At 39.3% G+C, this 24,131-nt stretch overlaps 1 protein-coding gene across 1 annotated transcript; it reads right to left on the bottom strand.

The window, feature by feature from the left end:
- Mtnr1a (melatonin receptor 1A) lies at positions 1 to 23,635 on the bottom strand. The gene is made up of 2 exons (XM_004666370.2): positions 23,440 to 23,635; positions 1 to 984 (listed from the first exon to the last, which is right to left on the bottom strand). The coding sequence occupies exons 1-2, from the start codon at positions 23,633 to 23,635 to the stop codon at positions 116 to 118; spliced, it is 1,065 nt and encodes a 354-aa protein (XP_004666427.1). The 3' UTR covers positions 1 to 115.
- Between the last annotated feature and the right edge of the window lie 496 nt (positions 23,636 to 24,131).

The raw sequence follows: 24,131 nt of genomic DNA, 5'->3' as shown, positions 1-24,131 counted from the left end.
TAAGATTTTCAAGTTTCTCAGCTACTCTGTTTTCTAGACATCAACAGAAAACAGATATGAAAAGGAGTAAGAGCTACAGCAGAATGAATCTTGTCAGCAATGTTTTGTTTTGTTTTTAAACAGAGTCCACCTTTATTATATTATTATTGGTTATTAATGGAGAGGGTTTGCACTTAATCCTATCTACTACACCATTAGAGCTATCCACAAAAAAGATCTTGACTGTACACAAGGAGACAATGATTCTTCGGTATTCCTTTCTGAAATTTTGATTCAGTAGTCCATATATAATTGCATTGAGGCAACTGTTGAAATATGCCATGTAGTAACTAGCCACAAACAGCCACTCTGGTATCCTGGGGACCATATTGGCAGGGTCTGATGCCACAATGAGACCGATGAAGTTGAGAGGGGCCCAGCAAATGGCAAAAAGTACAAACACCACAAACATGGTGACAAAATTCCTGAAGTCCTGTGGTTTAAGTTTGGGTTTGTTGTCTGGTTTCACCCTTCGTCTCACCTGCAGAACCAGGATCCATATCCTCAGGTAGCAAAAGATGACTATGATCATGGGGATTATAAAATGGAAAACCACCACTGCGATCGTGTATGCTGAACTGACAGACTGTGCAAATGTACAGGAGTAGACCCTTGGGTCGTACTGGAGTGTTCCAGTTTGCAGGTTGGGCATAATCGCTACAAGTGTCAACATCCATATCAGGAACACATAGCAGAGGGAATTCTTGTTACTGTACAGTTTGTCATACTTGAGACTGTGGCAGATGTAGCAGTAGCGGTTAATAGCAATCCCAGTGATATTGAATATTGAGCCAATGACACTCAATCCCATAAGAAATCCACTAACTTGACAGTGTAGATATCCCAGATTCCATCCATTGCTGAATATAGATGTCAGCACCAAGGGGTATGGATAAACAGCCACCACCAAGTCTGCAACTGCGAGGCTCACCACAAATATATTTCCTAAAAGACACAAATTTACAAAATTCAAGATAATATCTACCACATAAATTATATTTCTTAACTAGATATCAAAGTGCTATTTCACAATTGTATGACCTGACTCCACAAATATGGTAATATGATAAATGAAGTGAAAACCTTAGTTGGCAAGTAAGCCCCCATGTTTCCCTTACCAAATCAAGTCCACTTCATAAATTTCTGTATCTTCAGAATTAGGAATATTCTATATCCCAAAGTATTGCTTTTCAAACTAATTTCTGTTGTGTTAAACTATCCTGAGCTTTAAATGAGCATTAAATGTCTAAGTTAGCTTCCTGCTGCTGGGATAAAACACCTAACCAAAAGCTGCTTATGGAATGAAAAGTTTATTTCTGGCTTACAGTGCCACGGATTGAATACAAATGTATGTTCCCCCAAAGACTAGGGTATTTTTGATTAAGATTAAACTTTCTGGGGATGGAGAGATGGCTTAGCAGTTAAGGCACTTGCCAGCAAAACCATAGGACTCAGGTTTGATCCCCTAGTACCCATAAAAAGCAAGGTACACAAAGTAGTGCATGCATCTGTAGTTCGTTTGCAGTGGCTGAAGGTTCTGGCATGCCCATTTTCTCTTTCTATCTGCTTCTTTCTCTCTCTCAAATAAATGAATAAATAAATAAAGTATAATTTTTTAAAAGAAAAACTTACTACTTAAATGTCCAGCAGGCAGAACCCTACTAGAGGTGTCACGGAGTGGATCTTGAGCCCAGCCCTACTAGGTGTGTGCAAAGTTGGCTTGAGCTCTGGCTGTCAGTGCTTGCCACTGCTGGGAATGTTTCTCTCTGATGTGGATGCCACCTCTCCTGTGATGGTGCTTCCCCTGGAACCTGAAAGCCTAAAATTAACAACTTGCTGCCATAAACTGCTTCTGGGGTGATGTTTGTCCCAGCACTGTGCAGGTAACTACAACAGGAAGGTTTCATCATGGCACAGAAAGCATGGCAAGAGCAGAAAGCTGACTTGCATCTTGTCATATCAACTGGAAGGAAACAGCAAGAGTGAGCTACCTCATATTGGCAAGGGATGAGCTGGATTAAAAAATCCCCACCTCTGTGACACACCTCTTCCAGAAAGGCTCCACCAGCTGGAGATAAGTATGAGGCTTAGTCACAAACACAAGAGGCTATCAGGGACATTTTACACTCAAGGTACCACATTATACTTTCATGACATCTTTTGTTTGGGATCCTGTATCTTAACTGAGAAAGTTCAAATCAAGGTCTTTCTCAAGCTACCCATAACTCCCTTAAATTCCAGACTATCTACTTTCAGGAGTTCTTCAAAAGTACTCATGTGGGCCTCTAGGTTCTGGTGTTAAAAATCAATGTTCCACATGTAAGAGTGAATTAAAAGAAAAGGGACTAGTCATCAGCTTATTAGAACATTGGCTTTATACCTTACTAGCTATATAACTGAGGCAAGTTATTTCAACTTACCAAGCTTCTTTTTATTCTTATATAAGACAGGGTTGTAGTGAGCATTAAGTGAGGCAAATCAAATCCTGTGTGCTGTTTCCAGAGCTACTTGAAAAGTTGTTCATATTATAGAGCTCCCTCCCTTCAATGTAGAAGGAAAGGCAGATATTCTCTTAAATTTTATGAAGAACATAAGATGCTTTGCTACATTTCAAGATTGCACTCCCTGAGAGTATGCCATCTTCATATTCTGGATAAGGGTAATTTTCTATACTAATATTAGAACTGAACACATTTTTAATGGATAGGAAAATATCTAGTCAAATTGTATGAGATGTTCTACCAGTATGCTCTTTTATTTGTGGCACATTTCCCTTCGTTTCTTAGTACTCCTTTTGATTCAAATGGATCCTTACTATAACATTTAAAGTACTTCTCATTCTTCCAAGACCACCATAAATGGAAATGCCCAAAGCTTTTGCCTATGTGCTCAACTGGAGAAATACCTTGCTCTTTTGCAGTCTTCTTAATTATTTTGTTTGTGCTACCTTCAATTTGATTAAATTATAAAACATTTTATTCAATAAGGATTAGCAGATTAAATGAAAGGGTGGTAGGGAAATAGTAATGAATAGACAAAAGAAGTCAGAAAGACAAAATTACAACAGAATCAGAACATTACTAGTGGAAAAGGAAATGATAAGAGCTGCTAGATAGGGAGGGAGGCACATGCCAGGGGCAGCAGCAATAGATTCTGCCTTCTACCAAGGCAAAAAGTCACATGGCTCTTTGGAAATTGGTTTTCCTTACATTCTCAACTGTACTCCCACAGTACATCTTCCTCACATACCTATCTCAATCAGTACTCACAGTGACTTTGCTCAGGCTTGGCAATACAAATCAAATTGTTACCTCCAAACATCTGAAACAAAATCAGCTTTGAACTTGAGCTCCTATTTCAGTCATTTACTCCTTCAAGAAAGTTATAGCAAAAAAAATAAAGTAAAATAGTACTCATGACATTAAGAAAAAGCATTCAAGAACATCAGATACATCAATAAAAAGCAAATTATCTTTTTTGTCCAAACCAAAGGTACAAAAACAAATTAATTTTTCCCTACCAACAACTTTTAATTACTAATGAAATATTTAAATTCTTAACTTGGTCAGTTGTGCTAAATTTTAACTTGAAATATTTAATACTTGAAAACTATATATTTTATATTCACTTATACATTAAAGTGCCTTTGAAACAATACATTTTTACCCAGAACATCATGATGGCTAATTGGCTTAGTATAGTTCTTTTTCAAAGAGCTTAAGATTAAAATTCAAGTGACATCATAGGCCTTTTATTTTGTAGTTTTGACTCTGTGCTTCATTTATGTTATAGCCATTATGCTTCATTCCTGTGCAACTAATTACATTATATAAATCATTAGCTTAATTTTCTCTTAACTAATCTCTTTCCAGAGATGTTAAGAGAAGGAAAAAAAAACCTTAAGCCACAGATGGTGTGCAGACACGCTGATCAGGTAGTGTTATCAGATGGAAGTGTTCTCACAGCTGTGTGTTGTATATATGCATGTTGTGTAGGTGGAGAAGACAGAAAAATGTTTTTCATTTATGAAGTCTACCAAATCAATCATTGAATCATAGATTATAGAATGTATATAGTGTTGTGTCGTCTATTCTTTTGAAAATATTTTGTTTTTACTTATTTGACAGAGAAAGAGAGAGAGAGAGGAAAAAGAGAGAATGGATGGACGCACCAGGGCCAGCAGCCACTGCAGAGGAACTACAGAACTCCAGATGCATGCGCCCCCTTGTGTATCTGGATAATGTGGGTCCTGGGGAATCAAACCTGGGTCCTTTGGCTTTGCAGGCAAATGCCTTAACCACTAAGCCATTTCTACAGCCCATTCTATTCTATTCTTAGATCTGTGCTATTCTACATAGATTGGCCATCTATCCATTTTTACAGATGTCAAAGTCTCTATGCACCAAAAATAAGACTGTATTCTGAAATGTAAAATAATATCTGTAAATAGCTAAGAATTTCTTTCTATTTAATTTAGCTCCTGCTGTTACTATGAAGGAAGTGTCATGGGGATACTTTGTTCTGACTTGAATACAAGTATACTTTGGGCATGGATGTACCTTTTCTGATGGTATTTCTCATACCATTTACCTAAGAATTCATTTAACATTAGTGGGGCCATGCTATTTGAATTCACTGGACTTACCATGTTTCCCATCTTAGAATAGCTAGTAGGTGGTCTTGAAGGATCAGTTTCAGTACCATCTGGGTGAGTCTGTGGAACCATATCCCAGGATGTGACATGTACTCTACTTGACTGATTAATATCAAGTTTCATCCATCCCATAGCCAAGATTCATTGGCCAGCAAATCAGGAGTAGATATAATCGCTTTTCCTCTCACCTTACACTAGTGATGCCCCCAGCACATTGGGTCTACCTGTCAGCTGCCCTTTGAAACTGCACACTCCTTTGGTCCAACATCTTACTTCCAAGGAGGGAATGACCACATGGCATGTGCCTACAGTATCATTAAACTGGAATTTGGAATTAGAATCTGTCTACTTTGGGTTCCTCATTATAGTAAATAATCAAAAAAAAAAAAAAGGAGACAGAATTATGGTCTTAATTGGGCTGATTTATCTTGGTTATAGAGAGGAAGGCAGGTGGTTGTTATAATGAGACCCTGGAAGAGGATGCCCTGATTTAGGCAAAAAATCCCTAGAGTATTTCAGCATTCCCCACATACTATGACGAAAGCCATTAGAAAACTAAAGCAACACAACACTGATGGGAAGTCAATGCCCCAGAATTCACCTAAATAGGAAGAGTCACACCGAGTGGAGGGAAGATGAAGTAAGGAATGAAAAAGTACTTATAAGCATCCATTATGATTGTGTGATCAACTGCAGACATGAAGACTAAAATAATTATAAATATTTCTCCTTAACCATGGTTAAGTTGCAAACACATTAACCATTTTTCTCTTTTCCTCTGCTAATGTCCTGCCACGTGAAATGTGTTAGAAATCAATCCTTCCTTGCAGTAATTATATAGTAGGATATCAAATGGGGAAATAATAAATAATAAAAATACCATGGTAATAATAAATAATAAAAATTGTGAAAAGATGATAAAGAGACTATTGTCTTTTGGGGAAGAGGTTAATGTATTCATGATTTTATAAGGACTAGTTAGTTGCATTGTGTCAGGTGGAGGCAGATTTGTGAGGTTTCCCTTACTTGCATGTTATGTGTGGTTAAAAGAATTATATAGTGTCTCGGTGTGAAGATGTAAATGGTGTTGGTTCTGTGTTGTGTCAATTGAACAAAATTAAAACCATGTTGTGCAGAGTTCCCTCCTTGTACAGTCATGGTGAGCTTGAATTCACAAATTTTGTATAAGATACAAAGATGAAACCAAGGCATGAGCTGCACACTCTATGCTTAGAAGTGTAAAGCCGGGCCTGGGCACAGAAGCATCCCCACCCAGAACCAGCGAAAACCTCGGCTAGATGACACTACACAAATTCCTCATCCTGTTCACATTCGTATGGCTTATTAGTCATTTTCATTGTATTATTTTATTTTTAAATTTTTGTTCATTTTTATTTATTTATTTGAGAGCGACAGAGAGAGAGAAAGAGTCAGGTAGAGAGAGGGGGGGGGAGGGAGAGAATGGGCATGCCAGGGCCTCCAATGCAACCGAATGTCAGATGCATGCACCCCCTTGTGCATCTGGCTAACGTGGGTCCTGGGGAATCAAGCTTCGAACCAGGGTGCTTAGGTTTCACAGGCAAGTGCTTAACCACTAAGCCATTTCTCCAGCCCAGCATTGTATTATTTTAAAATGCCATACTCTCTAAGCTGTGCACTGACTTACTTACACCTGGATGAAGACTTCTATACCATTTTGAGTAACATTGAGAAATTTGCGACCCTCTGACACTATGCAGTGATGGGCCTTGAGTTTAAGGTTCTCATCAATCATGTTTCTATACCTTTAGCCATCCTGTTCTTAATTTGGTGATAAATGAACCTGTACAATGATACAACCTGAAGAGAGCGCATTTTCTTCTGTGTGCTCTCTTCAAAATGCTGGCTGTAGAAGCCATCCATAGACACGCCTGGTCTGCAGGCTGCTTCTGTTTGCCTGCCTTGTTTCACAGGCCTTTGTTGCAGATGCTGCTGATTCCTGTCTGAAGTCTGCTTATCCCCAGTGTTTGTGAGGACGTTTCTAATGAGGTCACAGCTGAGTCTTTCTCCAAAGAGTACCTGCCCTCAATGACCATTGACTGATACTAGAATATAAAAGGCCAGTCTTCTTGCCTCAAGTAACAGTAATATTGTGGATGGCTTGATGAGGCCACAATTTTTGTATATGTTGTATGCACTAGTATGTGGCCCTCCATACACCTGCAAATGATGGCTGGTGAGGAATGCTAGGTGTTGTGCACTCTGTTCTTGTTTGAGCTTGGGCCTCTTTCTGTTTCCAGAGCTTGCCAGATTGTTTGATTTGTTTTCTTTTTCTGTTAATTTTTATTTATTTATTTGATAGTGACAGACACAGAGAGAAAGAAGGAGAGAGAGAGAATGGGTATACCAGGGCCTTCAGCCACTGCAAACGAACTCCAGACACGTGCACCCCCTTGTGCATCTGGCTAACATGGGCCCTGGGGAATTGAGCCTCAAACCAGGATCCTTAGGCTTCACAAGCAAGCGCTTAACCACTGAGCCATCTCTCCAAGGAGTTTGTTTTGTTTTTAACAAACTCCTGAGATCCTCAGGTCTCTGCTTCCCTAATAGACTGGAGTTACAGATGCTGTTTAATATGAATTCTGAAGATTTCAACTCAGGCGCATGACCTCTCAGGTCCCCATGTTTGCACAGCAAAAATGCTTAACCACTAAGCTATTTCTCCAGCTCCTAAAGATGCTTTGTAATTGTCTGAACTTCAGCATCAAAATGGTAAGGGCCCATTTTAGACATTCTTGGAAACATGTTTTTGTTTTGATTTTACAGAGAAGATTCATAGGATCAGATTTCAGAAGTCTGGTACAATGAATAATCCATTCTCACCCTACCTTATATAACAAGACTCTGTGCTATGGCAATGGAAAGCTGAGATGCTGAAGGCAGAGAAGGAATATCTTGCGGCTGTGCAAAAGAACTTTATTCCTTCTATTGGGACATCAAAGCCCAGTGGCAACATTTGACATCCTTGAAGTTATTACAAAGACTGCTTGAGTTTTGTCTTTATAGATTATTAGAGGCAGCATGAAGTATAATTTTAGAAACAAAAGCTTACATATGGGTTCAGATCTTGGCTATGTGACTTGAGAAACTGATCTTGGGAAGGACAGAGCTTCTTGCAGTCCTGATCTCTTACCATGAAATAAATCAAGATCATCACAATAATGATGAATGTTTGGTGAAGTCTAAGTCATGTATTTGGCTCTGGATGCATATTTTGTCCCTAGTTCTGCTCCCTTGTGATGGAAAACACATGTTCTGCCTTACAGAGTGTCCCTCCTCTGGGAGATACAGAAAGCCATGACTGAGAAGCTTCTCCCATTACCCCTGTAATAAGAAGCATCTCTGCTATTTTTTCAGGTTAGACAGGTTTTATTATATAGCTTTAAAAAAGGAAAAGAAAACAGAGCTCCTATAAACAAGAAGGTCTTCAGAGATGGGAAAATCCCACAACTAAGCTTTCTTATATCCTCCTGTCTCCACTGCCAACTGGCTTCTTCCTTCCTTATAACATGCAGGGAAAACTGTCCACAGCAATGGCTCTGTTTCTATCTACTCCATTTGTATCCCCCTTTTCCCTATTATCTGGACATTACCCATATCCTACCCTGAACATAGAACACACAATTCTTGTACACTGCCTACATTCTCTACTGCACATGACACACTACTTGGCATACACTGCCTGACTCTAAAACTTTCTTCCTCTTGCCTCCTTGGCCCCATTTGTCTTCCTAGTCTCTGCTTCACTCTGTCCCCACTCCCCCATCTTCCTCTGCTGCTACAGAGGAACAGAGTATCTTCACAGCTGTATTAATATATTATGCACACCACAAAACAGCACATGCATCTGGAGTTCGTTTGCAGTGACTGGAGGCCCTGGTATGCCCATTCTCTCTATATAGCTCAGATAAATCTCTTCTCTCTCTCTCTCTCTCAAATAAATAAAAAAAGATTAAATATCTAAACTGTATGAAATAAATGATATAATCATTTTCTACAAAATCAAATATATATATAGATAGATAGATAGATAGATAGATAGATAGATAGATAGATAATGCATACCACAGAACAGAATAAGAAGAGTTCAAGCAGTTTAATATCAGATGATACATAGTACTGTCTCATTATATATATATATATATATATATATATGGTTGAATAGGTTTTCCTCCTAAACCTATTTCAATATATCCATTTCTCCACTCATGATTTCATGATATAGTAAAGTAGACAGCTGTGAGGGAAACTTAGATTTTTAAGTACTTGTGAAACTTGTGTGGGTGGGTACATATCCAGTATGTAACAAAGGCTCACACATGCATACCTATATATAGTTATAAGAATTACAAGTAGAAAGTTTCTTTGTTGTTTTTCTTTTTTAAATAAAGTCTTATGTAGCTGGATAGCCTCAAACTTGCTGTTGAAGATGACCTTGAACTGTAGACCCTCCTGCCTCAACCTCGTGAGTGTTGGGATTGTAGACCTGCACAACCACACCTGGTTTATTTGGTACTGGGAATTGAACTCAGGGCTCCATACATGATAGGCAAGCACTGAACTGAGCTACATTCCTAGCTCCATGGTAGAAAAAAACTTATAGTACATGAACTCAGATTGATCAGCTAAGGGAATGGTGTCTAGGCAGTAGAACATGGCTGGCAAGAAACAAAAAGCTGGTTATGGTTTCTGAAACAATCCCCAAGTATGTCCCTTTTCCTTGTATTCTAACTTATTGTCTCTGATTAGAAATGCTCCATATTTTTTTAAATTTTTTCTCAATTTTTATTAACATTTTCCATGATTATAAAAAATCCCATGGTAATACCCTCCCTCTCCCCCACAACTTTCCCCTTTGAAATTCCATTTTCCATCATATCCCCTCCCCATCTCAATAGAATGCTCCATATTTTATTTAAAGCATATGTACCTTAATCCAGTGAGGATGGCAATAATTTTAAAAAAATCAACCAACGGGCTGGAGAGATAGTTTAGCAGTTAAGGTGTTTGTCTGCAAAGCCAAAGGATCCCAGTTCAATTCTCCAGGACACATGTAAGCCAGATGCACCTGGGCGTGCATGCATCTGGAGTTCATTTGCAGTGTCTAGAGGCCCTGGCATGACCATTCTCTCTCACACACACACATACTCTCTCTCTCTCTCTCTCTCTCTCTTTTTCTGTCTCTCAAATAAGTAAATTATATACATATACATATACATGTACATGTATATGTATATGTATATGTATATATATACCAACCAACTAATATTGGCAAGGATGTAGGGAAAGAGGACTCATCATTCATTACTGGTGAGAGTGCAAATGTGTAAAATCACTATGGAAATCAATATGGAGACTCCTGGGAAAGATGAAAATAGAGCTATCAGCTGACCCAGCCATTCCTCTACTGGACATCTATCCTAAAGCCTCCACTCTTCACTGCAGAGATATTTGCTCAACCATGTTTACTGCTGCTCAATTCACAATAGCTAAGAACTGGAATCAACCCAGGTACCCATCACTTGACAAATGGATGATGAAGATGTGGTACATATAGAGAATGGAATTCTACTCAGCAGTAATAAATGGTGTAATGAAATTGTAGGAAAATGAATGGTCTTGGAACAAATCATAGTAAGCAAATTCACACAAGTCCAGAGAGATAAATGATGTATGTTCCCCCTCATCATCGGTCTGCTACCCGGAAGAGCTTGTGTTGCAGGCATACCTGACAGACAACTAAAGGGACAGATAATAGGGATGGAGGTATTTGGTGGAAGAAGAAAGGAAGACTGAGGAGAGATACATGAAAAAGTAAATCCAAAGGAATTGGTACCATAAAAACTCTCTTCCTAAAAAGCAGACTAAAACATATAACCCTCATTTGGAGTATGTGGGGAACATCTGATAAGAAGGGCCCTAGAGAAGGAGGGATGACGCCTAACCCTAAAACATTTGTCTCTGGCCTATAACTCCCAGTACCAGAAATCAGTTACAACCCACATTGAGCGGTTGATGGGAGAGAACTATGAGACCCCAAAACAAGACAGGCTTTGGTTAAAGCACTTGATTACCCACCTGAGGTAAAAGGTAAGATCCTATTGTTGAAGACACACATGCTGCCAACACAGAATATGAAGACATTGGGCTTAATCTGGATAGTTAGCCTGTAAAGTGCTGAAAAGCTCTACATAAGCTGCTGGTAGAAAATAGCCAACAATATTGTATACTAGCAGGGGATACTGTTATATGAATATATATATTTCCTAGTTATAGGAAATTAATTTGCCAGCTTTATTATGTTTTTCAATTACAAACTGTCCATTTGTGACATTTGTTTAAGTCATAAAAAAACCAATGGCGGGGGCTGGAGAAATGGTTTAGTGGTTAAGCGCTTGCCTGTGAAGCCTAAGGACCCCGGTTCAAGGCTCAATTCCCCAGGACCCATGTTAGCCGGATGCACAAGGGGGCGCACACATCTGGAGTTCATTTGTAGTGGCTGGAGGCCCTGGCGCGCCCATTCTCTGTCTCTATCTGCCTCTTTCTCTGTCTGTCGCTCTCAAATAAATAAATAAATAAAAATGAACAATAAATTTTAAAAAAATCAATGGCGGGCTGAAGAAGATGGCTTAGCAGTTAAGGTGCTCACCTGCAAAGCCCATGGACTTCAGTTCGATTCCCCAGGACCCATATAAGCCAGATGCACAAGAGGATGCATGCATCTGGAGTTTGTTTTAAGTGGCTGGAGGCCCTGGTGTGCCCATTCTTTCTCTCTCTCTCTCTCTCTCTCTCTCAATCTCTCTCTCTCTCTCTCTGCCTCTCTCTCTCTCTCAAATAGATAAATAAATAAATAATATATTTTTAAAAATCAAATGGCAGCCAAAAGAAGGAAGGAAACAATGAAAGGAGTGAAACAAGATTTTCATAATATTCATTTTTAAATTTTTCAGAATTTGACTATTAATGTGCTTACAGACTGTGAATTACCTGGAATTATTAAATATTGTATTCTACATTAAAAATAACTGGCAAGATGAGCAAGTGTGCTGCTTCTAAGGTGAGCCTGAATCAGACACTGAGAATACCCAAAACTCACGGAAGCAGGAATCCAGAAGCTGCTGGGAAGTTAGCACTAAAGTAGACTTAAAGCACACCCAGCAAGGCCTAGGGACATTTGAGGAAAAGAAGGCAGGAAGAATGTAAGAGCCATAGGCTGGTTACCAAGAGACACAGCCCTCCTCACAATGACTGATTGCTGCTTTCACAACTAATAAGCCACAACTACATAATGAATACTCATAGTCTCTCTGAAGAGGGCCCTCAGTGGAGTGAGGGCAGGGAGGAGAGAAATAGTGGTACCAACATATAATGTGTCCATAAAAAGTTTCTACTCAAAAAGAAAAAAAAGAGAGAAAGAAAAAAGAAAGGATCAGGTACACAGTAACCCAGTGTTACTAACACATTTTGATTCTTTTAGGGTAATAAGATAAATTTTATGGTAACATGTCATCTTATAGTACAGCTTATGAAAATATGTTACTAAATAAATGTTTTAAATGTTTCAATTGTTTTCAAAGCAAAAAAATCAATTAAAGATGAAAAATGACAAATGTGATGTTTGTAAAGTGATTGCTCAGGAAAAACTAAACTCAAAATTTTTTCCCAATTTTTATCAAATAAATAAACATGCCAACAAATAAAATATAATGACTCAATTAAATCTGCTATGTGACTTTGATCTACCTCAGTGTGCAACTTATAGAGGTGAATGTGTTTAATCTATCTCTGTTTGATATGATAGAAAAATAATTATAATTGATAAAATAAATTCAAATATATCATATAACTTATATGATCATAATTAATGTAAATATATTATGTCAATAAATCCATGTATTATACTGAAATAAACTACAATTCAATATTTTAAAATAAATATATTAAGCTGTTAAAATTCCATACCAAATATTATAAATAACTTATTGTACATGCTGGAATGTTATGTGTACTTAGTACTGAAGTTTACCAATCCTTTTAACTTATGCAACACGAGTAGTGTCCCAAATTGATACATGTTGAAACTAAAAATGTAAAGCAGCTTGCCCAATGTCGCATATAGGATGGCAGGACCAGCGTCTTATCCCACGACATCTGACTTCAGTGGCTACAGTGTTTATAGGACATAGATCTAAGATGTGAGCCTATTATAGGACTCATTTTCCACATATAAGAAATTCTTCATTTCTAAAATAGCAAATAAAATCCAATCTTGACACACATGTGCACACACATGCATACACACTCACATAACATAAAAGTGCAAAAATTTCAAACTCAAGTAGAGGGCACAATAAATGATGAATAATTGGAATAAGTAATAGAAGGCAAAAATGCAATTAAAACTAAGTGCCACACAAACTCTTAAAGGTAAACATGACAGTGTAAACTAAAACCAAATTACATGGAACAGTTTTCCATGCCACAGAACTGTTTCAAACCCCTTATTCTAAGCCTGGGACCCAGGAGGTGCCCACAGGTGCATAAATAAAGACAAAGAGGTGAATACCTGAAAGATGATCATACATTATCCCTTTTAGGATCAACAAGGGTTTTGTCATCCTAGATGTAAAGAAAATCTTAGATGAGGAAAAACTAATTTTTTTCAAATTTTTATTAACAACTTCCATGATTATAAAAAATATTCCATGGTAACACCCTAGCTCCCCCCACTCTCCCCTTTGAAACTCCATTCTCCATCATATCCCCTCCCCATCTCAATCAGTCTCTCTTTTATTTTGATGTCATGATGTTAGGGCCTGCCATTGAATAGCTACATGAGTAGATCAATACAAATTTGAGTAAACAGGCTAGCATTTAATTCACCCATCTCTAACAGTTGTCTTTCAGTCTGCATCACTTTCCCCAAAAAGACATGGGGTCACTGTACGAGGATCACATTGCTGTGTGTCATCTGTATTGGTGACTGATACTTTTGAAGCCTCTCCTTAATTCTATTTTCACATATGGCTAATTTTTCATATTTCCATAGTTAGCATCTATGGTACCCATCACCTTGGAGTAACAGCTTTTAAAACTTCTCACAACTACCCTATGCTCCAGCAACCTTACCAACTGACATTCAGACTCCTCCTGAAAGGTTTCCTGTGATAGTAACATGTTTCTATTTTTCTACCTTCATATGCTTTGTTTCATTTTTATGTGTTTAAATGTGTTTTAGTTTCTACATGAAAAATAAAAACTGTACATAACAGTAGAGCAACATACACACATACACATACACACATAGTGTAATGTGTAAACTGAACCAGATAAAATGTATCTATCTTCCCAAAGATTTATAATTTCTCTTTTTGTATAAATTTTCAAAACCTTTTTGGAGAAGGTTTTTGAGATATACAGTACACAGTCTATCTACAGTTATTTCATGTGCACTAGCACCCTTTGAACTTATTTTTATCTAACTGTAACTTAGTGCCATTGCTTTACCTGTCCCCATCCATCTTATATGTCTTCCTGGTTTACTTCACTTAATGTAATAATCTCCAATTCAATGATCATCTTACTTTTATTTGAAAGTAAAAAGAAGAAAACCTTTAAAATACCTGGACAGAAATAAATCTTTTTGAAAGTAGGTGCCATGATTTCTACAAGTTTAGCACATTGTCACTGATAAATCATCAAGGAGTTACTGAACAACCATATTCTATCCTGCATTATTGGAATGCAATGATTATTCATTCAAATGACTATTCAACTCAATCAGCATAAACACTGCTCAGTATCAAAGCAGGTAAGCAGCTTTTAAACCCTAGGCTTAACAAATGAAATTACCTGCAGTAACCTGAATAATATTCAATAATATTCCTCTGAGGCCAGCTCTTACAGTGTGACAGCTAGAGCTACGCAGCTCTCTGGAAGAGAGCTTAAGTACCTTACCCCCTCAAAAAAATATACAAGCTTCATTCTCATCTGCAGCACTATTAAATTTATTGAAAGTTTCTGAGATATTATACCTATGGTGGAATGTCAACATGCTAGTTTAACCTGTTTGAGAGGTAAGAAATTTAGGGAGTGATTAAGGGACCACCTTTATGAAGAAAAGTAGATGGACTGATGATAGCATGCAGCTTTCTGCACAGCACAAATCTATCTTTAAGAAATATCCACTGGGGTTGGGGTGATGGCTCAGTCAGGAAAGTGTTTGCCTTATAAGCATCAGGACCTGAGTCAATATCCATAAAATAATGGGCATAGTGGTGCATGTGTATAATCTCAGTGCTGGGCTGATGTAAAGAGGAGAATCTCTGGGGTTCACTGGTCAGATAGTTTAGTGTAATTACTGAGCTCCATGCCAATGAGAGTTCCTATCTCAAACAGATGGATGTTGTCCCTGGAGATCACACTGGGGATTTTCCTCCATGCTTCATATGCACATGCACACACAAACATGCACACACACCCACACACACAGAGAAATAAAGATATATTCTCTAAATATATATTTGATAGCCTAGAAACCCTAAAAGACCTGTGAAATTTTTTGGAAAAATATATAAACCTATATGGGGTAAATGAGATTAGAACCTGCACAAAATCTATCAGATTAGAAATTATATAAAGCATGGACCTTGTCAGCTAGAAATCATTGTTCACATTTTCACAGTAGAAGCAATGCTATAATTGTTTCAGCTACATTTGTCTAAGGAGGCTACTATAACTTCTCCAGATGACTCATTTAGAATTAAGGCATAACACAAATAATAAAATAATTACTCTCTAAATCTCAAGTCTGTCTACTATGGGGAGATAATTGTTATTACAAAAGGGATAGCTGAGCATCAGAAAGTTTTAATTCACATAATGTTACAAATGAGCATTAGATTCTGTTATGATTTGAATTTGAACTATTTCCCACAGGCTCATGTTTTGAAAGCTTGATGTCCAACTAATGGTACTATTTTGGGAAGTTCTAGAAACTTTTGAAGATGAGGACAAGCTAGAGGAAAAAGTGCTTACAGTATGTTATTCCTGGCCACCTCCTGTCTCTGTTTCTTGCTCAGCCATTAAGTGAACAACTCTCCTCTAATACATGCTCCCACTGCCATAATGCTCTGCTCAAGCACATGGGACAGAAAATCATAGAAGGTAGTCTCTGAAACCATGAACCAAAACAAATATTTCCTCCCTTAAGCTGTTTCCATCAGACATTTTGTCACAGTGATGAGAAAATTGACTAGTACAGATTCTAGACCTTCAGTGTCTGGCTGAGTTCTCTTTCTACCAGTTCACACTTTTTATTTGTTTTCAAAAATACTAAAAGTAAATGAGCATTTAGTTATTTAATTTTAATTTGTTTTCAAAAGTACTAGAAACAAATGAACATTAAAGGAATAAAAGGAACCTAAACAGAACTAATCTCTGAATGCATAAGAGTAATATAATATCATTATTTGTATAGTACTATATAATTCCAAAATGATAGGTAAGTAAATGGATAACGGATGGGCTATATGACCACATGAGTAAGTAGACTGTGATACAAATTGTATCTTCCTAGGTTAACCTGTGGGATAACACCATTAACTCTATTCAACAGTTGAATAAACTGAGGTCCAGAGTTACTGAGTACCAAACATAAAGGCATGCAGTGATGATGTAACTTGGTTCTTCTGACCTTAATTCTTATGTTCCTTGCATTATGTCACACGGTGTTGATTTTGGTATAAGCTAATAAGTACTGATTACATATCTCCTTATGATGAATTTGTGCTTCTAGTTGTCTTATTTGATTTAAAAAAGTTGTTCTTTGAAGAAATAATACAAACTATTGAAGTGTGTCTTGAGAACTTCACATTGCACTAAGTATACAGTTACAAAGCATTATATTTACATGAGAAAAGGTTATTTTTATGCTTTCTAAATGACCAAAATTAGACCAAATCCTCTGTATAAAATATATGCCAGGAAGTACAACTGAACCAGTTTCATACTTTAATTTCCTCAAGCTTAAAAATGTTTCAAACACAAATCCATATGTAAATGAAAAAAACTGTCGGGTTACATGTAATCATTGGGATGGGCTTGCTTTGTGGGCAAAGCACTCTTTGTTTTTTAAGTAGATACATTAACCCAATAATGACCAGTTCACAAAATCAATTGTAGACTAGAACAATAAGAATGAGGTGAAAGTATTATCACAAAAAGTTTAGATTTGTGATGCCTTAAAACACTTTATTGGCCTGTTGAGAAATACTAACATTTCTTCCAATGTCTAAATCCCAGAAACTATGCTTCAATATTTTAATTACCTTATAAGCAATCTCCACCATATCATTTAAGGAACTAATACAAAGGGAAAAATTGGCTTTTATGAAGAAAATTTCTGAAAGAATAAAGTATTACTTAGGGATGGAGAGATGGCTTAGCAGTTAAGGTACTTGCCTGCAAAGCCAAAGGACCCAAGTTTGATTCCCCAGTACCCATGTAAGCCAGCTGCACAAGGTGATGCATGCATTTGGAGTTTGTTTGCAGTGGATACAGGCCCTGGGGTGCCCATTCTCCCCCCCCTCCCCCCCCTCTCTCTCTCTCTTCCTTTTTTGATCTCTGTCTCCCTCTCAAATAATTAAAATAAAATATTTTTAAAGTATTATCTGGGATGGAGAGATATGTCTTAGAAGTTAAGGCACTTGCTGGAAAAGTCAAAGGACCCAGAAATGATTCCCTAGTACCCACATAACATTCTCTCTGTCTCTCTCAAATAAATAAATAAATAAATAAATAAATAAATAAATAAATAAATAAATAAAATATTTTTAAAGTATTATCTAACATACATGCTTAAAATTATTTTGATATTTGTAAAATTGTCTCAGGCATGTATATCTTATTTTGTTTTCTGGTTTAGTTTTCAGTGATCCTACAAAGCACTGGTCTCTAAATCACTAGAAAACCATGAGATGAGCCACTTTTATGATGTGAGTGTAGACTATCCTGAGTCAGTTGCTAGAGAGCATTTGGTCCTTTAACCCACTCATGCTCCTAACATGGTGAAGGGCTTACCCACAGTCTTCCTTGGAGCACCTTCTGACAGCAATGTGCTCACTGTCATGAAGGAGTCAGCCCTGCTGCTGTCTTCATGAGCACTGTCACAAGCTGAGTAGCCACAAGCATATAGGCTGCCCTGCCTCCACACATCATGTCTGGGTCACTACAGTTCTAATATCTCACTTCTACCCAACCAAAGACAAGAAACTGAGTCACACAGACATGACACCAGAGACAGAATGGAGAATCTGAAAAGTTATTCGTGGACTTAAGGAATAACTTCCAAAACCTGAGTACTGACTTCTGATAGCTCAGAGGTTTTATAGAATTTATGGCAGGCAGTCTGACATCACCTGGAACTCTTTATACTACTGGTGGGTTACAAGTTTCTATGAATACATGATTTGGGGGCACAAATAGAAAATTCCTTAGCAATAACTCCATGATAAGAAAGTACAAATTTAGAACAGAAAGCTGTTTGTTTAGGAGTATTTGTACCTATAGCTGCACTAACAAGACAACATAATCAGGGTGCAGCTGCATAGATAGGGAGGAGACTCAGGGTCATGCTGTCTCCCTGGTAAAGGCTTACACAATAGAAACTTGTGTTTAAAGTACCAACTGGGTCTAGTGTCTTTGTTAAAGTTTTGTTAGCATAACTACAGTTCTTTGTTTCTTTTGTTTTGTTTTGTTTGTTGAGGTAGGGTCTCACTCTACCTCAGGTTGGCCTGGAATTCACTATGTAGTCTTAGAGTGGCCTCAAACTCACAGCAATCCTCCTACCTCTGCCTCCTGAGTGCTGGGTTGAAAGGCATGCACCACCACACCTGGTTATAACTGCAGTTCTAATCTCTCACTTCCACACAACCAAAGGCAGGAAAATTAGCTCTATCAGGAGAATCACTCTTTTGTACACACATCACTCACTGGCTCATAAATTGATTTCCCAGATCATTATATTACACTTATGAGAACCAACATATGTCCCAAATAGCATCCCCACCAAAGCAAGCTTGGAATATGCTGGGTGTTTGGTTATTTCCTAGCCTGTTAAGTGGGAAAAGAGCATGGGGAGTTTTAAACTCATAAATTTCCTTGGAAAGTAAAGCAGAGAAAGCAGGTGCCATTAAGAGATTGTTTTCCCAATAGAGAAAGAGAGATATGAGAGGTTACCCAGCTAGGTTAGAACAAGTTAACACTCTTTACCAAGGGCAAACTTTCCTCGATGAAAGATGCTTGCTCTTGCAAATGTATATGATAGTGTATCCACAATCCTGCACATCGGTAGTTAATTATAAATTCCAACTGTGTAATGAGTTTAGTAGTATTGAGAGTCAAAAGACATTAGAAATGGAAAGAACCATAGAGGTTTTCCACTACTGAGCCAATATGCTGAAATGACACAGCCTAGAGGAGAGGAGTTATCTAGAATCAGGACAGAAGGTCCTGGGGCACAGAATCTGGGTCTATGCTCTCTACACGCTCCATATGCTCTTCTCTGTCTGATATGATTGTCCCAGATGTAGGAATATGTGACGGATGGCAAGCTGCATATGGAGAAAGAAGCTATCTCTTGGTATCCTACCCTACACAGTGGTACATTGGTAGACACCAAGTATTTGTTCTAGAATCCCTGTGGTATCCAAATTCATAGGTGCAGAAGTCCCTTATATCAAATGGCATTGCATGTGCATAAAACTGTGCATATCCTCCCATATACTTGAAATCATCTATAGATTATTTATTATACATAACACAATGTATATGTGAAGCCAGCCACCAGCTCCTGTGCCAGATACTCCTAGGAGGTGGGAGGATCTTTTGAGCCTAACAATCTAAGACCTGAATCAAGAATATTAAAAAAAAGTAAATGCTGTACACATAGTTCATAATGTGCAGTTTATGAAAGAGTCACAAAAGTTTATGCTTGCCTGAATCTTCTCATCCTCAGTTGAGTTTGTGCGTGTGGAATCTGGGGATATATAGGGCTGACTCCACCTGCTTTTACCCCATCTCTGACATAAGACCCATACTCCATCACCTGTATTTCCTCTGAGTCCTTTTCTTGATATTCCTCAGGCAGTAATGGAGGCACTCCCTTGTTCCTCACCCTGTCCCATTCCCACAAAGGGGATTGGAACTCAGAGCAAAGCAGATGGCTTCCATGGGCTCACTAGTCCTGGGTGGTGCCACAACAATGTATTCTTTCAGCCAGTGTAAGACCCATAGTACCATATAAAATATTATCTTAAGAAATTCGATGATAACTTCTCAGCCTTCTAGCTAAGATCAAATATAGGAATTCACAAATGAATCTATAGCAGATTTAAGCTCAGAACTGTCTCTTTTTGATGATATGTAACAGACACAGTTTGTAAGCAGGAAAACAACTGTGATGTCTACTGAGGTAGAATCCAATTGCTGCGATTAAAGGATAAGAGAGGTGAAGAGGTAAGAAACAGATGAGAGAGAAGGGAAGGAAAAGAGAAGAGAAAGACAGGGAATGGAAGAAGAGTAGAGGGAGAAGCCAGAATAGGGTTCATAGAATGGCAAGAGTTCCATCAGGATTATTTCACTGAAACCAAGACAAACTGACAGTGTAAATGGAACAAGGTTACAGAAAATGTGTTGGATTTGGCCATCATTGACTGAGAAATGGGTACAGACAAAGACAACACTGGCTGCAATTTGCTAATAACTGGTAAAACACTGAGACCAGGTTGGTATTTTCAGTAGGGTTTAGGGTTGGTATATGTTCTACTCAAATCCACTTCTTTACATACAATGTACATATGGAAAATGTGCAAATACTGTCTATAGTTCAATGATTTTTAGTAAGCTAAAAATATTAAAATAAAATAAACCCCAAATACACACCTAACATTGTTTGCTTTATTTTTTCCAGAGTATTTTCCTATGCATCATTTCACCAGGCCATTGCAACGCTAAAAGAGTCAGTGTTCTTTCTATGTGACAAATTTGAAAAATGAGGTTTAGCATGGCTGTTTTCTTCAATCAGAAGGCAGGTAACAGGGATACAACCCTAGTACTCTGGTGGTGGAATCTCCCACTATGTCATAAATTCACTCAGAAGAACTGATGTGCTAGCATTATTCTAGGTATCAACGTGTTGGTAGGACTAGAGCAAACACTTAAGACCCGAGTGGTTGCTTGGAGACAGTGCCTGCTGTATTGGTCAACATCTCAGCCATGCACGTGGTTAAATATTGTGAGTTCTTCCCAGATGTTAAGTTCCAACACATTCCCTTGAGGGGAGGAAGGGGCATAAATTACACAGCAATTATATCAGATTTCCAAACAACAACAAAACTGTCTCAAAGCTTAGATGATGCCTTAACACTTATCTGATTTTTCTCATAGTCTTCCCCCATTGTTTCATCCTTAGAGCCAGCAAAAGAAATTGAACTGAAATTAAAGGATTGAATAATCATTAATGCTTTAACAAATATCCCCAAGCATATTCGAATCAACATTCTCTACCCCTTCCTAAGTGGCCATCTATTCTAGAAAGCCTCAAAAGATGTGAACTTGATAGAATAAAAGTCCCACTTCTAAAAATAGAAACTTTGAGAACTTGCAGACAAGCTCACTGAGGTTCTGCAGGAATGTTGTATGTTTTAGATTTCCCTCCCTCCCTCCCTCTCTCCCTCTCTCCCTCCCTCCCTTCTTCTCCCCCCCCGCCCCCCCCCCCCCCCGCCGCTCTCTCTCTCTCTGAAAACTGCTTAATAAATAAAGGAGAAAGCACTTCATAGGACCTCCGAAGCAGAATGGTTCCAATAATGTGAGCACGTTTAGATGAAAGTTCCTGTGGGATTCGAACTTCTCACATGCTCCAGCTGCTAATGGCAACACTTAGTCTGTGAGAGTAACATAAATACTTGGGCCCTCCTCTGTAGAGGGGTAACTGCAACATCCCACTGGTTCATTGTGTTAGTGCTCAGAATTGGTGCCCAGTTTCTGGTGCCCAGAAAGGTACTCTTCTTACGAAGAGGGGATGTATGTCCTCTACTTTTCATAATTTAAAAGAACATACTATTTAAGTTATTTGCATGTTTGTGTGTGAATGCATATGTGTGTGCCATACTGTGCATGTGGAAGTCGGAAGACAACTTTCAGGTCTGTCCACGTCTTTCCACCACATCTGAGGCAGTTTCTCTCTCTGGGTTGTCACTCTGCTGTTCATTGGTGCTCTATGAGCCTCATGGGCATTCTCCTGTCTCTGCTTCCTAGCTCTCTGGGATTAGAGAAATTGGCCATAACTTCTTGCTTTTACAGAGGATTAAACTTGGGTATTCAAGCGTAAGTAACTAGCGAGCCATCTCACCAGCCCATCCACCACCCCATCCCCAGCTCACTTTCACTTTGCTTTTATTTTTGCAATGGTGGAGACCAAACCCAGGGTTATTCATACTAGACTAACACGCTATTACTGAGCTCTAAATGCACGAGTTCTAGTTTAAGCCAATCTTCTAAGAAGAGAAGTTTTCAATTTCCTGTCAAATTGACCTCATATTATTAGGTGCTTATTAACTAATTCTTACACTGTGTGCTACTTGAAGCATCACAAAAGCAAACCATGGGGGGCTTTTTTTTTTTCCCAACTCTTGGATTTTGGGCAGCCATCACTTACAGCCAATATTTAAGCGGATGGATCTTTCCCTACCATTGCCTCAAAAGTTTGTCTCCAAGTAAGGACTCCAAGTGGTGTGAATGTCTAGTGGCTGGTGGAAGAGAACAACCGGTCCACATTGCAGCCTGGAGACAGACATACAAGTGAAAGTCCAGCACGAAATGAGTTCTGCCCTTTCATTATATGTAAAGGGATTACTCACTCCAGTGTAGCTTTAAAATGCGAACTTGGGGCTGGAGAGATGGCTTAGCGGTTAAGTGCTTGCCTGTGAAGCCTGAGGACCCCGGTTCGAGGCTCGGTTCCCCAGGTCCCACGTTAGCCAGATGCACAAGGGGGCGCACTCGTCTGGAGTTCGTTTGCAGAGGCTGGAAGCCCTGGCGCGCCTATTCTCTCTCCCTCTATCTGTCTTTCTCTCTGTGTCCGTCACTCTCAAATAAATTAAAAAAAAAAAAAAGAAATGCAAACTTGTTTACTCGCAGCACTAAAAGTGCTTTCCAAGGCATGTTTTGGAGCATGGGTTTTTTTCTGTCTTCCAGTTGAATGCTATTACCTGAAAACTGCGCCTGACAACAAGACTAAAACAGTTGCTCTGTCGTTTTGCCAGCTTGTGTATTTTCTCATATTTTAGCAAAGTTGGGAAAACTGACTTTTATGTAAAACCGAGCAACGGATGAGTTCGTTGTTTTGATTTGAAAGGCGTCTTGAGGAAAGTTCTCAAGTGGGACTCCGTCTAGTGAACTGCAAAAAGGGAAAGCTACGTAAAGGGAGGCAGGCGGCTCTGCTTGGGGACGGAAGACTTCGGGTTGTTCTGTGAAAGCACGTTTTAGATGGGTAGGCTAAAGAAAAGGTGACACGCTGGCCTCATTCGCTGTACGCAAAAATGGTCCAAAGTCTCCAGTTCTTAAGAAAGAGGACTTTTTAACTTGTTCGGAGTGGAGGGCGCCCGCTTTGCAAAGGCGTCCTGACAGGGTGAAGTCCCGGTCGCCCCTACCTGCGTTCCTGAGCTTCTTGTTGCGGTACACAGACAGGATGACCAGCAGGTTGCCCACGATGTCCACCACGATGGTGAAGATGAGGATGCAGGCGAGCGTGGAGGCCAGCCACGAGGGGCGCGGGCGCGCGCCGACCCCGCCGCCCGGCGCCGGCTGCGAGACGTTGAGCAGCGCGCTGCTGCCATTGCCCGGCATGGTCCGGGCTCCCGGCCGCGCGCGCACGGCACGCCGCCCCGCTCGCCCCGCCGTTTTATGTCTCCGCGCAGCCCTCCCGAGCCGCTCCTCATCGCCACCGCTCCCTCGCCGCCGTTCCACCCGCTCCAGCCCTCCCCGCGCCGGGCCGCGCGCCCGCACGCTCGCGACTCCCGCGGTAGCCCCGGGGACCTGGCTCGGCTTCCCCGGCCTTCCTGGGCTCCCTGCCCCGGCCAGCCGCATGAGCTCACAGCGCCACCATGCGGGCATCCGCGGAGAAGCCAGTGGCCAGCAAATTCCCAAGCCTTGCAGAAAAGCGTGCAAGCACGCTTCTTCGCTAGAAATGGGCACTTCATCAGACACAGCCGCACTGCCTGGACTTGAGTCCCAACTCGGACAGAAGCCAATTAATTAGCCACAATGTGCCCCAAATTTCTTATCTTCGGAGTGGGAATGAAATATCGTCTTAACTCATCAACTTTACAATTAGTAAGAAGTT

This window comes from Jaculus jaculus, chromosome 1, assembly GCF_020740685.1.
Source record: "Jaculus jaculus isolate mJacJac1 chromosome 1, mJacJac1.mat.Y.cur, whole genome shotgun sequence".
NCBI lineage: Eukaryota > Metazoa > Chordata > Mammalia > Rodentia > Dipodidae > Jaculus > Jaculus jaculus.
Note: the sequence above shows the minus strand (reverse complement) of the source record. Positions and strands in the feature narration are given on the sequence as shown.